The sequence below is a fragment of the Neofelis nebulosa genome, chromosome 2 (genome assembly GCF_028018385.1).
Source record: "Neofelis nebulosa isolate mNeoNeb1 chromosome 2, mNeoNeb1.pri, whole genome shotgun sequence".
NCBI lineage: Eukaryota > Metazoa > Chordata > Mammalia > Carnivora > Felidae > Neofelis > Neofelis nebulosa.
Genome location: NC_080783.1, coordinates 141,488,178 through 141,502,148, shown reverse-complemented (window position 1 = coordinate 141,502,148; position 13,971 = coordinate 141,488,178). Strand labels below are relative to the sequence as shown.

Here is a 13,971-nt window from a genome sequence, read left to right as displayed (position 1 = left end):
TTTAAATATTAAATATTTGTATATATATTAGTATATGTATATTAAATATATATTAAATATATTATTTAAACATGTTTAAATATATTAACTATTAAACATACTAAATATACTATTTGAATATATTTAAATATATTAAATATCATGCTTTTTGTTTGAATAAGAAAAAATACTACAAGATAGGAATAACATTTGTTTCTGTTTTAATGCTAAAATATTCCTTACTCCTTTGTTTTTTAGAGGTGCCATGGGAAGTGACCTGTGTGTTTGAGGGACAGAGGGAGCTTTAATGAGTGAGTGAGTGTGAGAGAGAATGTGTGTGTGTGTGTGAGAGAGAGTTGTGAGAGAATGTGTGTAAGAGAGAATGTGTGGGTGAGTGTGTCAGAGTGTGCAAGAGAGTTGTGAAAGAATATAAGAGAGGATATGTGTGTGAGAGAGTCTGTGTGTGAGAGAACACATGTGTGAGAATATGTGTGAGAGAATGTGGGAAAGAGTTGTGAGAAAATGTGTGTAAGAGTGTGTGAGAGTGCTTAAGAGAGTGTGTGAGAGAGCTGTGTGAGTGTGTCAGAGTGTGTGTGTGAGAGAGTTGAGAGAAAGTGTGTTAAGAGTGTGTGAGAGAGCTGTGTGTGGGAGAGAGAGAGGGAGAGAGAGAGAAAACATCCTAAAGAATGAGAAATGGACACGTTGACCTAAATCTCAGCTCAAAAGACAGAAAACTGTAGGGCTTTTGTGCCTGGGGGTTTTTCTCCTCCCTGGTTTGTATTTCCATGCACATTTGGTTATGAATGCCAGTGGAAACCAGAACACCAGGAAAACAGCTGTTCTCATGGTATTTCTGGCCTGCCAAACAAGGGAGGGTTGGACTTTTCCCAACTTTTCCGTTCTCACACAATGTTAATCTCTCCCCATCCCCACCTCCGTGCTTGTGACTTGGTCAGAGTTTCACAAGTTTACCTAATTCTAACCTTTTGGGTATAACTATGTGTCCTTGGTAAATTAGGGAGATTTTTTATTATATTTTAAATTTTTTGATATTTTTAAGTCCATAATCAAGACTTAAGATTAGCTTATCAATAAGGAATAATTGGTTGAATTTCACATAAAATTATCTAGCTTCCTCATCATGAAGTGCACGTTAAGAAGCTGCCCTGATCATAGAGTATTTTCTTGTATTTCTATTGAAAGATTACATTGTAGATACTACTTATGTACCCAAATTAAAAAAGAATCAAGTCTGGGGTGCCTGGGTGGCTCAGTCGGTTGACTACCCGACTCTTGATTTTGGCTCAGGTCATGATCTCATGGTTAGTGGGTTGGAACCCCGGTTGGGCTCTGTGCTGACAGCTCAGAGCCTGCTTGGGATTATCTTTCCCCCTCTCTCTCTGCCCCTGCCCCCCCCACCTCAAAAATAAATAAACTTTAAAAAATAGAAAATAAGTGTAACTTTTTGGGAATCCTATAGTGAGGTTTTCAGGGCTAAATTTCAAGTGATAAAAATATATATGCGTTTTGGTCACTTGAAGAGGCATTCCAATTGCAAGCCAAATCTAACTACTCTCGTTCCTGCATTTTCTAATTGATCCCTCAATCTCAAGAAGGATTTTTTTGAAGAACAAAATAGTTTTTTTTTTAATTTTAAATATATTTATTGTATGCATCAGCAATAGATAATCACAAATTATTGAGCAGTAGGGGACCTTACCATCCTTCCTAGAGCTAGACACCTTAAACTCTGGGGCAGCAGCCTTCCCTAAATGTAAAAGAGAAGTCAGTGAATTGGTCACTTTGGCAAAGGTCTGAAGATTATTTATCACTCCTGAGATCCCAAAATGATCAATGGGCCAAACTCCCCTTCAGTGATGTCACTACTGTAGAAATGTGTCCTGTCTTAGGTTAAAAAGATACACTTTTCCTCAGCAGTACAGCTCCGTACTGTGTCTACAATTTAAACACTTCACACAGCCACTGTGTGATCTTCCCTATGTGAAATGGCTCATTCACAACCACAGCCAGGCTGAAAAATATCCAGATAAAGTTTCATCCAATTGAATTAACACTGGGATAAGAAAATGTCCATATAAGGTTGAGTGACTCCTGGGGTCCTCAGAGAGCACTATTTCAGGATTGTTTACAGGGATTTTTTTTTTCTTTAATCTGGGAAGTGGGTGGGACACATTGAATTACCCCTCCTCCATGAGTTTTATCAAATTATTCACTCTTGAGTTATACACATGTCCAAATTATATTTCAGAGGACTAATTTGTGCCTTGAAATTTAGCCCTGAAAGTCTCAGTATAGGATTTTTTTTTTTTTTTGCAGAAAAACTTGATTCTTTTTCTTTTTTTTTTTTAATGGGCACATAACTAGTATTTACAATGCATGGTTTTATTGTCTTTGGACATGAATTTTTCGTGAATACAAACTGGTTTGAAAAAGCAAAGTTTAATTGATGGCACTCAGGGGAAGACACAAAGAGATTTTTTTGTTTCTTACTAGAACCAGAAGGCTTAGTTTACCTTTGCTAGTAAATATAAACTAACCCATATCCATTTTTGCTGAGGTCAACAGCAATCACAACAAGGTAAGCCCACAGGAGAGACACTTCACTCATCAGTGATAATAATGGTGAGAATTAGTAGCATATGTAGAATAGAAGGACTTCTCCCACACTGAGAGAAAATTGCTACCGTGCTTCCCCAGGTGCATAAATCTCAAATAGAAACATACTGTGTGTCTGCAGAAACTGCCTGCTTGCTTCTTTCCTGTGTTTCTGACTCTGTTCATTTGGTTTTGATCCCGGTCCCACCAGCATAATGCATGGTCGACGTACATGTTCAGATGCTGCTTCTGCTGTTTCTGGTGTCTTGACAAATGCCTATGTCATCTCAACCAGGTACGCACCCTACCACATATCCCGGGGACACACAGAGGAGCCCTCAAGTGGACTCCATCTCTTAGGTCAGGGGTTAGCAAATTTTTCTGTAAAAGGCCAGACTGTATAAATATTTTAGGCTTTCGGGCCATTCGGTCTTGGTTGCCACTACTCAATTCTGCCGTGGTAGTAGGAAGGCAGCCGTAGACAATATGCAAATGAATGGGTATGACTGCGTTCCAAAAAACTTTATTCATGGACACTGAAATGTGAATTTCATGTAATTTTCACATGTCAAGAAATGTTATTCTTTTGATTTTTTTTTCAACAGTTTTGAAAATATGAAAATTATTCTTGAAAGCAGGCTGTCTGATGGATCTGGTTCCTGGGCTGTAGATTATAGATCATTACCTTAGAATCTTAGATCATTAAAGCCATTCTTCACATTCTGAAAGAGATGTGTTTCTCTTCTCAGAAATAAAAAGGGGAGGAGCCTTTAGAAATTCCAGCATAATGAGTATGTGTCAACTGAGAGCTAATTTTCAATGTCTTCTTCAAGAACTATAATTTTCCTAAAATAGGAAAAGAATTGCCTCTCTGATTTTGATATATTTCACCAGCTTTTCCCTTTCAAGCTATAAATATTCCTTTAAAAATCAGAAAAGTTATATACTGCAATTGTTTGAATTTCAATTTTTTTTCTCGAGTCTTTCAAATTGATGGAAATTTAAATATATGTTATGTTTTTCTGTAGATAATTTAGGAAATTAATAGCCCTTAGTCAGATTTACACAAAGCAGTATTTTTCTAAGTCAGCAGACTGTTTTATAATTTAAAAGTCCACAGAAATCTCACTTAGCAAAGTATTCCTTAATACTGCCCCTCTTCCCAATAAATATAACAGCAGAACTAAAGGGACTAATTAATTAGACCATCCATGTTTAATATCTTATTACAAGTGGTATTGAGAATACCTTTCATTGTTCAGGGGAAAGTGTAATCTTCTTATAGTAAAGCTCTATTTTTAACGCTCTTAAGAATCTTAGAGTTCATCTTAGATTGTATTTAATTTTCATTTGGTTTGCTTTCAGCCAGCATGTATAAAACACAGTAAAATACGAAACAGCACCTTTCAGAATGGTGGGTTGTATAGCAAGTGAAACCAAATCCTGTGAATGTCTTGTCATGGATGTAATATTCCAGCCTCCCTCTTCCTAGAACTGTGTGCACATATCCCGACACCGACTTACTCTGCAAAGATTTTGAGATGCGTTATAAAAATATACCAATTGTAATAAAATATATATACGTGAAAATCCAGGCTAAGAAACATATAAACCAGAAAGACAAAAGCAATGGGACCATTGATATGCAGATATCTATGTTGTCCACATGGTCCTACAAGGCCTCTCACTGTATATGTAAATTCATGTTCTTTCCCTGTCCCTCCTTCACTCATGGAAGCCTAGGGGCTCCTTGTGGATGCTGTAGGAACCAGCACTTCGGGAGAGGAGGGCAAGGGCTCAGGAGGAAGAAAGGTGGGCTCGGCCCCATAGCTGCACTACCTTACCCTGCCTTCCAAACAGAACTTATCTGAGCCAGGAGTGGGATTCCGCTGAAGGTTTCATTTGAGGACAGGGCTCTACTGCTAAGATACATTTGTGAACCACTGTCCTGTGTTATGTTTATGTTTATTTCCTCTGCCTTGTTATCCTAAGGGACCTATGTTCTGCATTCTGAAATTTCACCACCTCATATTAACCCGATACCCTTTCCCTTGGGAGTTCAAAATGTTCCCAAGATCATAAGTAGCACCGGTGTTAGCCACACTATAGTTACCATTATGAAGGTGAGGGACCCTGTAACAGATGTACAATGACAGTGATTGTCTGAGTCACGAAAAAGCTCAACTAGCCTTGATCCCGTTCTTGGTGAATCAGTGTTGCAAACAAGGATAGATCCTTCAGATTCTTTTTTTTTTTAATTTTTTTTTTCAACATTTTTTATTTATTTTTGGGACAGAGAGAGACAGAGCATGAACGGGGGAGGGGCAGAGAGAGAGGGAGACACAGAATCGGAAACAGGCTCCAGGCTCCAAGCCATCGGCCCAGAGCCTGACGCGGGGCTCGAACTCACGGACCGCGAGATCGTGACCTGGCTGAAGTCGGACGCTTAACCGACTGCGCCACCCAGGCGCCCCTAGATCCTTCAGATTCTGATCACGGTGCTGGTGCAGTAGGCCTTGGCCTAAACCAGCTGTCAGAACATCGTTCACTTGGGGTGGCTCCTACGGGACCAGGCAGGTCCAGCTAACACAGTCATTGCTGGGAGGCCTGAGATTTAGGAGATGGAGAAAAAGGAGGCAGCATGGAGAAGGAAGAGGAAGAATTGATGTGAATACTGATAGGGAGGGAACCTATCAAACCTCTGGTCTGAATCAACTACCGAGGGGTGCCTGGGTGGCTCACTTGGTTAAGCATCCAACTCTTGATTTTGGCTCAAGTCATGATCTCATGGTTCATGAGACTGAGCCCTGACTCAGGCTCTGCATTGACAGGGCAGAGCCTGCTTGGGATTCTCTCTCTTTGTCTCTCTCTGCCCCTCCTCCACTTTCTTTCTCTCACTTTCTTTCTTTCTCTGCCTCTCCCCTACTCTCTCACTCTTGAAATAGATAAACTTTAAAAAAAATAAATCAACAACTAGAAAGCAGAGTAAAATAAAGATTTTAAGAATAAAGATAGTTACTGTACAATGGTGGTCAGAGTTGTTGTGATCTCCTTAGGCAGGAGACAAAGGAAAGGGAGGCTAAAGTGAGAAAGAATTTAGATTTGCCTTTTGAAAAATATCCTGGCACTGTCATGAGCTACCAGAATATTTCTCTGGAGAGCTGAGACCTATTTTATTTGCCTTGTTTTGTGCAGTCGGAGCTGGGAAATGCTAAAAGAGAATGAGCCCCATTTGTTTGCATCAGAACCCAGATACTCTTCTTTACTTAACATCAAGGAGCTGGTTGTGTTCCACCGCTGCTGCTCAGAAGCCCAATCCATTTTCACCAGCCCCAGGAGGGTGGCAGGTGGTAGTTGCTGCATTTTATAGACACCCAGCCTGTGGCTGGGCGGTAATTCACTTGCACACTGGGAGATGAAACCCCACATCTCATCGTTTCTCATTACTTGTCTCTCTGTGTCGTAAGTGCCAAATATGTGCATACCTGAAAAAATTACATGTGTGCGCTTCGCCCGTTTATTTATCCAACAACTTATTTGCTTGTTTCTGGTGTATTCGAACCACTTGAACCCCAGCATCAAGGGAAGGGGACTGTGGTGAAAGAACCAATATACAGCAAAGCCAGGCCTTCCAGGAGCTGACAAGCTAGTTTGAGGGACGGGGAAACAGTACAAGGCATTTGCATGAGATCTTTACATAACTGTGCGGAGAAGTGCGTGTTGAAGTGTTGGCACGGGGACGATGGAAGTTGAGGAAAGGAGAATGGGTGGTTAGGAGAGGTGTCACAGAAGACGTCGCATTTGCCATAGAGCACAGAGCACCCGCTGGAGGTCAGCAGCTAGTAACAGCAGCAAGAGCAGTGGGCTTTTAGCACTCACTCTGCTGCCAGCTGTAAGCTAAGTAATCTTCCTGCATTCATGTCCATTGTTGTTCGTTTTCACCACAGCCCTCTGAGATAGTATCTCCAATGTATAGATAAGGAAACTAAGGCTTGAGAGGGCATATAGCTAGTAGAACTAGGATTTAAATCCATATCTATTTTGTCTCTGGGACCCAAGCCCTTAACCACCATGCATTTTTTTTAAGTTTATTTATTTATTTTGAGAAAGAGTGATAGAGTGAACAGGGGAGGGGCAGAGAGAGAGAGAGAGAGGGAGGGAGGGAGAGAGAATGAATCCCAAGCAGGCTCTGCATTGTCAACACAGAGCCCGGCGCGGGGCTCGAACTCATAAACCGTGAGGTCACGACCTGAGCCAAAACCAAGAGCTGGACACTTAACCAACTGAGCCACCCAGGTGCCCCGCCACTGTGCGCTTTTAAACAAGAGGAGGGAGTCACAGCTCCTGTCTGTAGTAGATCTCTCCGGTGCCTGTCCAAGCCAGGGTCCAAACCAGTCAGTTTTCTGGCAGTTGAGCAGATCGTTTACAGGGCAGATTTTGGTGGAGGACAAGAAAAATTGAAAAGGGTGAAGGATGAATCATGCAGTTATAGATCCAGAACTTGTCAGGGCCCACCTCCTCCCCTCTGACAAGTCGAGTGTCAAAGTTTCTGAGAGGATGGACTGGCTGTTCTCAGAGATTTCAGTGGAGCAGATCCTGTAGCCTCCCCCTCCCTTCCAGCACTTTCCAGGAGCCTGACTGAGAAGTTCCCCTGTGGGGCTCTGCAAGCTAACCCAATGGCAGGTACACCTCTTATTTCTTATGGTGTCCACACACAGTTCCTTATGGAAATGTGTCTCTGAGTGCACATCTCTTGTCCATTGATGACACGAATGTCTATCCCAGCTCTGATGGTAGTTTTAGATCAGTGTTCCTCTAAGTTTGAAACCTACTGGTAGGCCACAAGACTTTTCCTGATGTTTGCAACCAGACCTGAACATTCCAGAATGTTCTGTCTTCAATTCTTGTAGGCAAATGGCAAAATTTCATGGGTTTTCCTTGTCGCATACAACAAAGAGCTATTAACCAATCAGCCAAGTACATAGTGTGTTACTAAAGCTTTACTAAAGTGTGCTATTTATGAACTAAAATTGATGTTTTACTTCGTTTCCTGAGGACGCAAATTGATAATTCTGTCAAGATGTCAGGCTGCCAAAGCTGTGCCTGGCAACGCTGCCAAGCTTGTGAATGTGCTCGCACAGTTGGGCGTCAGCAAAGTGGGGAAAGAACACTTTGCGGTGGGTGTACCGCCAGAGTCACTCCGGGTTGGCTGTTCTGTTCAACTGTAGTTCTTCCTGCCTTAACTAACATTTTACTCTGTGGACTACTTGGCTCTTGTTTAACGTGTGTCTTTTTGTCACGTTGAGCATTTCATTCCTCTTTGATCCTTTGTTCTTCCAGCGGAAGTGGGAAAGGGGGTGCAGGAAGTGAGCTGTGGGCTCTGGGCAAACCATCTGAGGATGACTCTTCCCACTCCGTGTCCTGGAAGGAGCTCCTGGGTAAAGCAACCCCTAGTCAGATGTCGCAGCAACTGCCTTCTGCCTACCTTGTGGCACTGGGGTGAATCCCTCCACCTTCCTGAGCTTCCATGGAATGAGGGGCTCAGTTTACATGACCCCAAGGTGTTCATATCGCTTTCCGACCGTGTGGTGGTCACACCGCCCCATCGCAGAGTGGGGAAAATTTGAACCGCATGTTTCTCTGTCAGATTCCAAACGACAGGCTTGGTTTTTTTCACATTGTACTTTTCATCCATGGTGAGGACTTGCCCTGGGATCCCAAAGATCAGTGAGCCACAGTTTATGTGGCCCCGATCTCCAGCCTCAGAGTCTCGTGGAGTACACCGAACACGTCAGGGGGGCCATGTGGCTGCATCCTCTCCTGGCAGTTCCCCTGGACCACTGCTACGCAGGGATAACAGCAAGTACGCAAAATGACTGGTGACAACATACTGATGAGACGCCAATCACCTCTTTGTCATTCTCACGAGTGGAGAGCACGGTACCGCCCGGCAGCTTTCACGTCCCTCCTTTCCTGCCGTGGGCCATCGTGCAGGTAGCTGGCTGACTGATGGATCTCTGCTGAATCTCCTGTTCGCCTTAATGCAGGCCATAAAGCCACAGCCTACCGTCCCTGGGCATCTGTCTAGATAGGAGAGACTAAGTTGATCAGAAATGCCTGTGGCTTCCTGTCTTCCCGAGTAACAGATATACCAGCCCAAAAAGCCCCAGATAATCCTGTCCAGTCCGGGGCAGAGAAAAACTTGCTGCTGCCCGGAAAACACACGCATCTCTCCCTTCCCTACTTCATAGCCCACCCCCACACCCCACACTGCCTGCCAGTCCCTTTCTTTCAGTGCACATAATGTTGGTCTCTGTCTTCCAAGCCTTTGGCAGGCTTGATTTTGTAATATCTCAAAGCCTTCTCTCCCCACTGCTGACTTTCCCTGCATTAGCTTGGTTTCAATGAGCCTCTTTCTCATAGTCCATCAATAGCAAAGGCACTCGGTGACCCGTCCATGTCAGGTTCTGGTTCATCCCAAGCCAACTGGCAGATCTCCAGTGACTCCTCTCCTCTCTCCCCAGGGCATCATGTACATCTCATGGAAAAAAAAACAGTGATGAATATTGTGCAATTTCTCTAGCTAAATTATGAAAATGATGTAAAGGGTCTTAAAAGGACACAGTGCTTTTGGTAGCGGACATTGCCATAATAGGTAGCATCATCCCAGAGCGTCCAGACAGCCATTCCCTCAGTGACAGCGGTTCTGGATCCTGCCACTCCCCAGCTATTCTGGGGCAGCCAGCTGATGGTGAGGGCCCTGAGAGGTGCCCCCAAGTGTGCGTGTTTTCGGAAGAAGCTAACATGTGTGTCAATATGATCGTTTACATTAAAGCCCATTTATAGACGATGGTAATCCTCACAGCCCAGCTGTTTGGTGGCAAATGCTGCTACCCTGGCTTTAGATAGAAAGGAATCGAGACACCTATTTGTCAGGGGCCCCAGACTGTCTGGGGGAAAACGAACTGTATCCTCACATTGCCTGGTGCATGGCTCTGAACCCGCTGTGCTTAGGGCCACGGCTGTATGTGCCTTCCTTGGGAACAGCCTCTCTGGAGCCCAGCTCCCACCTGCTGTGGGTGTGACAAGAGTCACGGCTCAGGAGGGTGAGGCCCCAAAGCCCTCTTCCCCAAGTGGGCCGTAGCAGCTTCTCCTGTTTTGGAGGTAAGGCCCAGTGAACAGCTGCCATCTTAGGTTGGACTCTGAAGTCCTTCCTGACTTGAAATTCTTCTGTCTTCTCAGAGAGGCAATTAATATTTGTTGAGTGAATGTATCACCATGGGGTAGGGAGGGTAGGCTGTGCAGCCCTCAGCTAATCAGAAAACCCTCCAGAGAGGCAACTGTTAGGCATTATTACTTTGGCTCTCCATGGGGTGTAACTCCTGGAGACAAGAATACCTCCACTTACTGGGCACTTGCATTGTGCCAAGCACTGTGCTAACTACATGTATTAACCATCTCCATCTCACAAATAATCCTGTGAGGAAGGTATGATTATCCTTTTTTGTTTGTTTTTGTTTTAAATAGATGATGTACAAGTTAAGTAGCAGCCTGCTCTAGGACAGGAAGAAAGTAACAGAGCTGAGTGTTGAAGTTTTGGGGACCAATAAATCCTTGTCCAAGTTCTGAACAACTGAGAGACACAAGAGTTTTAAGCAGGTGAGGATTAAAAATATCACCTTGAGAGGCGCCTGGCTGGCTCAGTTGGTGGAGAGTGTGACTCTTGATCTCAGGGTTGTGAGTTTGAGCCCCTTGTTGGGTATAGAGATTTCTTTTAAAAAAAAAAAAAAAGTCTTTTAAAAAATGCCTTAAAACATTAAAAAAAAAAATCACCATGAGTACCTAAGAAGTGTGTCAGAAAATGTATTGTAGGAACAGTTTATTAATGTCTCATTCCTGAAACAGACCAACTCACCCTCTCCCAGGCCCAACCAATGATGTAGACCTGCCTCTGGGTTCTCCTCTGTAAGCTTACCGCTGAGGAGCTAAGAAGGTGCTCTCTCAGTGACAGGTGGATCCCAAAGAGAAGGACAAAGGGCTGAGCCAGCCTGAGGTCTCCTCCTACCCCTCAAAATTGCCTTAAGTCAGCCTCCCCTTCAGGGAGCACATGAGAGGTAATATCCTAAAGGAGGTCTCTGGCCATGGAAACACAAATACAAGGTTACCCCACACCAGGATTCAAACCCAGGTCTCCCTCAGTCCATTAGGGCATTTCTTCCACAGGGTAGGAATCCAGACCCTAGAATTCTGGAGATCATGGCACACCCTCACCTCATGATAGCAGAGTCTGGGGTCCAGTGGGCTTCAGAGCCTCAACCGGGGTCAGCGCTTTTTATCCTCTTCTCTACCTCGTATCATTTTCTCTCTCTGCCTCACAAACATCATTGTAACACTGGGGACAGACAGGTATGCCACATTACACAATGTGAGCTGCCCTAGCTTACCTTTTAAGCAGAACCATATGTAAATCTCCTCCATTCCTTGGGCACCATGGAAGTCAGTCAATGCTCCTGAGCAAAACGGTGGGGAACATTTGGATCCTGAAATCGGTGGGATCTCCCTTCTTATTAATGGTTCCAAACTCTCAGATTCCTTCTCCAAGCCTCTTCTCTGCTCACACTTTAGTCCCTTTTTCTGGAAGACATTTATCCATATCTGATGAGAGCTCCTTCTTCCTCCCCCACTTTTCCCCCTCCCTGGGTCTGGAGCATATACCCATTTCCCAGCAGTTTGATAAAGTAGAAAGAAGGCAGGCAGGTCTGGGCTCTTCCACTTATTGTGTGACATTGGACAGGTTGTTTAACTTTTCAGCCTTAGTTTTCCTACACATAAAGCAAAATTCTTAAAGAATTTTTTAAATTTTATTTTAGAGAGATCTAGGGGGTAGAGGGGCAGAGGGAGGGAGGGAGGGAGGGAGGGAGAGAGAGAGAGAGAGAGAGAGAGAGAGAGAGAGAGAGAGAGAGAGAGAGAATCCTAAGCAGACTCAACGCTCAGCGCAGAGCCTGACATGAGGCTTGATCCCACAACCCTGGGATCATGATCTGAGCCAAAACCAAGAGTCAGACACTCAACCAACTCAGCCACCCAGGTGCTCCAAGCAAAATTCTTAAACCTATCTCAGGCAGTGAGAAGGTCAGCCCAGCGAATACATATAAATACGATAGCATGGTGTCTGGCTCAGTACATGCTCCATAAGTGTTAGTTTCTTTTGTGAGGAGAAGGGGGGGATTTGCTTACTTTAGTTGATTTATTCACTCATCAAATACTGGGAGTCTTCCATGTGCCAAATTGGGTAGAACAATGCCTATCTCCCAGGATTATATATAAATAAATAATGTTTGCAGCACTCTTAGTTTTGTGCTTGATGTGTAGAGGCAGGTATTGACTAAATGGAAGTCACTATCATGGTTATCAGCCCACTAAGTGAAGAGCTCTGCTTCTGTCCTGTGCATTTAGAGTGGAGCTACTGGGGTTATTCATGAAGCCTGCTCAGAAGTGTATCAGCATCCATAGAGAGTTCTCAAAGTACACCTTTCTCTTCCCCACCCACCCTCAGCCATAACCACTGCACTAATGACTTGCTGGAGGCAGTCGAACTAGGAGTGGTGCTGCCAGTCCCCACGGTCCAGAATAATGCCCAGGTTTCCCTCTCACGAAGGGTGACAGTGATGGAAATCAACATTCACATCCAAACCCGTGATCAGACCACCAGAAAGGACTGTAGCCTGAAGTTAAGGACACATGCCCTGCACAGCAATGCACTTGGCCCCTCTTTTCCTTACCTAGAACTCATTTTCTGGCTCTTCACACCCATTTTCAGCAGTCCAGGGCCACTGTGTCACTTCCTACCAAGGGCAGCTGGGACTTTTTCCAACAACACTGGTTCAAAGGGCATCGGACCCAAGGAATTACCATGTGCTTCACTGTAAGTCTCTTTTCACAAGTCAGAGCAACCATGAAGCAACCCTTAATGTCCTTCGTACCTTCTCATCATAGCATGCTCTAACCACACTCAGGAAATATGCTGAGGGAGATGGCCCGTGTTTTTAACTTTGGTTTATGAAAATTACCTTTGAAGTTAGCAAAATGCAGTTTCCTCATAAGTAAGCAGGTGACACATGAAAATACTGCTCTGAACAGCACCTGATATGGGGCTGTGGCAGCTGCAGACAGACTATGTTCTTCTCATCCGCAAGCTTGTGTCTGCTGCGGGTGCCACGCTTGCTGGGCCACCGAGGCTGGGCCTGCCGTCATCTGTGATTCAGGGCCAGGAGTGGGGCTGAGTTGGGGAAGGCGGTTCAGAATGGAAGATGGAACTTAGTTCTCAGCATTACCCTAAGTGCTTAAGAAATGTAAACGTTATTTAACCCATCCTGTAGGTGACGGGGATTAAGGAGCACATTTGTTGTGATGAGCACCGGCTGTTCTAAGGAAGTGTAGAATCACTATATTGTACACCTGAAACTAATATTACATTGTATATTAACTGGGATTTAAATAAAATTTTTTAAAAATGTAAGATGATAGATTAAGTTTCAACATTTCCCAAATTCATTTAGCATGGGAAATGAAATTAATCCATGAAGTAGCTCCTAGCCCAAATCTAATCTTCCCCATGATGGAAAGCAGGTTTCTTCATGTCATTTCTCTCTATCTGAGACTGCTTCTGGAACAGCTATTGTCAAAAGGCTCAGACCGCCCGCCTCGGAACTCGTGCCTTCCCCTCCATACCCTTCTAAGCAAGACCGTGACTGTGAGGACGTTCCTCTCCTGTCATCCCCCAGTCTTCTTTGTCCCAGACAGTGAGACTAGTTTGGGAGGAAGGAGTGATTGGTGGCCAGGGACTAAAGGATGTATTTGTAGACAACAACCTGAAAGATGCGCATCATAGTGGTTGAGGAAATAAAGGCCCCTTCGATGCCCCAGCCACTGATTCATGTTCTGCTGCAGGCTGGAATCTGACAGTGCTTTGGGCCCCCCGACTTCCGTGTGTCATCCTTGCCTGACTTCATATGGGTGTGAATCTCAATCACAAAGTCAGGTGTGTAGAAAATACTGTATCGTGTCTCTTAACCTAATTTCTGACTTGAGCTCCATTACACTGGACTGGAAGTAAATTTCAGCTGTTACTCTTGGGCTATCCCCCCATGGGCTTTTAGGAGATTTCAGGTGTCCCCAAGTATTAGTACACATGGGTTGCCCTTAGACATCCACCTTTCCTCTTCATGGCATCCCATCTTCAGGCTTTGTTTTGGGGAGCAGGAATCTTTTGCAAGTCTCCTCATGGTCCTGTCTGCCTGGATGCGTAGTGGTCAGATAACCAACCTTCCTGCTTTGTGTGAGACGGTTCAGGTTTTAGCCCTGAAAGCCTGTGTC

At 44.2% G+C, this 13,971-nt stretch overlaps 1 protein-coding gene across 6 annotated transcripts in view; it reads left to right on the top strand.

Annotated features, from left to right (window-relative positions):
• The window catches only part of SLC44A3 (solute carrier family 44 member 3), a 109,451-nt gene that overhangs the window by 62,327 nt on the left and 33,153 nt on the right, over window positions 1-13,971 (top strand). For all 6 annotated transcript variants that reach the window (XR_009257937.1, XR_009257936.1, XR_009257935.1 and 3 more), the window contains exon 12: window positions 2,807-2,890. Coding sequence is in view for 2 of the 6 variants with exons in the window: in XM_058716486.1 (XP_058572469.1) it covers window positions 2,807-2,890 (84 nt within the window). In the remaining 4 variants the exon portion in view is untranslated. The remainder of the gene's footprint in view (window positions 1-2,806; window positions 2,891-13,971) is intronic.